The 1,718-nt window shown below is 50.3% G+C and overlaps 1 protein-coding gene across 1 annotated transcript; it reads left to right on the forward strand.

The window, feature by feature from the left end:
- Positions 1 to 7: 7 nt before the first annotated feature.
- On the forward strand, positions 8 to 1,465 carry LOC110035234 (pentatricopeptide repeat-containing protein OGR1, mitochondrial-like; the record flags this gene model as incomplete). Its single annotated transcript, XM_020739466.1, has 1 exon — positions 8 to 1,465. A coding segment is annotated over one exon (1,359 nt), but the record flags the coding sequence as incomplete, so codon positions are not given.
- Positions 1,466 to 1,718: the final 253 nt, after the last annotated feature.

The raw sequence follows: 1,718 nt of genomic DNA on the forward strand, positions 1-1,718 counted from the left end.
CTCCTCCATCCTCCCCCTCCACTCCCACCTCCTCCTCCTCGGCCTCTCCGCCGACATCCGCCTCCTCACCACCCTCATCGACGCATACGCCAAATCCTCCCGCACCGACCTCGCTTTCCTCGCATTCCACGAAATGCCCCTCCGCGACATCGCCACCTGGAACACCCTCCTCCTCTCCCTCCTCCCCCACCACTCCCTCTCCCTCTTCCGCCTCCTCCGACACCACCCCCCTTCCCAGCGCGAAACCCCCGACGCCATCACCATCATCGCCGCCCTCTCCGCCTCCTCCCAACTCGGCTCCCTCGCCGACGGCTCCTCCGTCCACTCGTACGCCGAATCCCTCGGCCTCCACGACGACGTTCGCGTCCGCAACGCGCTCATCGACATGTACGCCAAATGCGGCGACATCTCCCGCGCCCTCTCCCTCTTCCGCTCCCTCGATTCCAAAACCCTAGTCTCCTGGAATGCCGCCATCATGACCCTCGCCCTCCACGGCCGCGGCCGAGACGCCCTCCAACTATTCGACGAAATGCTCAGCTCCAGCCCAATCCAACCCGATGCCATAACCTACCTCGCCGTCCTCTGCGGCTGCAACCACGCCGGTCTTGTCGACGACGGCCTCCGCATATTCCATTCCATGACGATTCCCCGCACCGTCAAGCACTACGGCACCGTCGTCGATCTTTTGGGCCGTGCCGGCCGGCTCCGTGAAGCCTACGGTGTTGTCACCACCATGCCCTCCTCGCCGGACGCCGTCATGTACCAAACTCTGCTCGGCGCCTGCAAGACCTATGGGGACGAGGACATGGCCGAGCTGGTTTCAGAAAAGCTCAGGGATATGGGTTCCAATGGCTGCGGAGACTTCGTGCTGCTGTCCAATGTATACGCGGCGAAGGCGCGATGGGAAGACGTGGGTCGGGTGAGGGACGCCATGAGAGAAGGTGAGGTGAGCAAAGTTCCGGGCTTTAGTTACATGGAAGTCGGTGGTTTTGTTCACAGATTTATCAATGGCGACAAGGAACACGAGACATTGAGTGAGATTCATAAGAAATTGGAGGAGATTGGGTGGAGGATCAGACGGCTGGGATACGTTCCTGATATAAGCAATGTTTTGCATGATATTAGTGAGGAGGAGAAGGAAATGGCTTTGTGTTACCATAGTGAGAAATTGGCTATTGCTTTTGGGTTGATTAGCATGAGTAAAGGAAGTACTATAAGGGTCAATAAGAACTTGAGGATTTGTGGGGATTGTCATAACATGGCTAAACTCGTGTCGAGAGAATACGATCGGGTGATAGTCGTTCGCGATCGGGCGCGGTTTCACCATTTTGAGGGCGGTGATTGCTCGTGCCGAGATTATTGGTGAATTTGAATGGTGACATTGGGAATGAGAGGTGGAACAGAAATTGTATTGGGATGAATATGATAGATGTTGGATTTGCTTTGAGATTAGTGTAATATATGTCGGAAATAATCTCAAAATAAATTCAATAATAACTGTCATTCTAATATAATTTATTTTAAGATATTTTGAATAATTTTTTTTTTATAGGAACTCTTGTTTACGTAAATTATGAGAGAAGAAAATATTTTTTAATATTTTTGAATTATCAAATAATAATTTTTTAGATATTTTTTTAATTATAGATGATAAAAAGTTATTTTCAATTATTTATTTTCGCCATATAGTGTGTATCTTGACATTAACATATATATAT

The sequence above is a fragment of the Phalaenopsis equestris genome, unplaced genomic scaffold, assembly GCF_001263595.1.
Source record: "Phalaenopsis equestris unplaced genomic scaffold, ASM126359v1 Scaffold196912, whole genome shotgun sequence".
In the NCBI taxonomy this organism is placed as follows: Eukaryota; Viridiplantae; Streptophyta; class Magnoliopsida; order Asparagales; family Orchidaceae; genus Phalaenopsis; species Phalaenopsis equestris.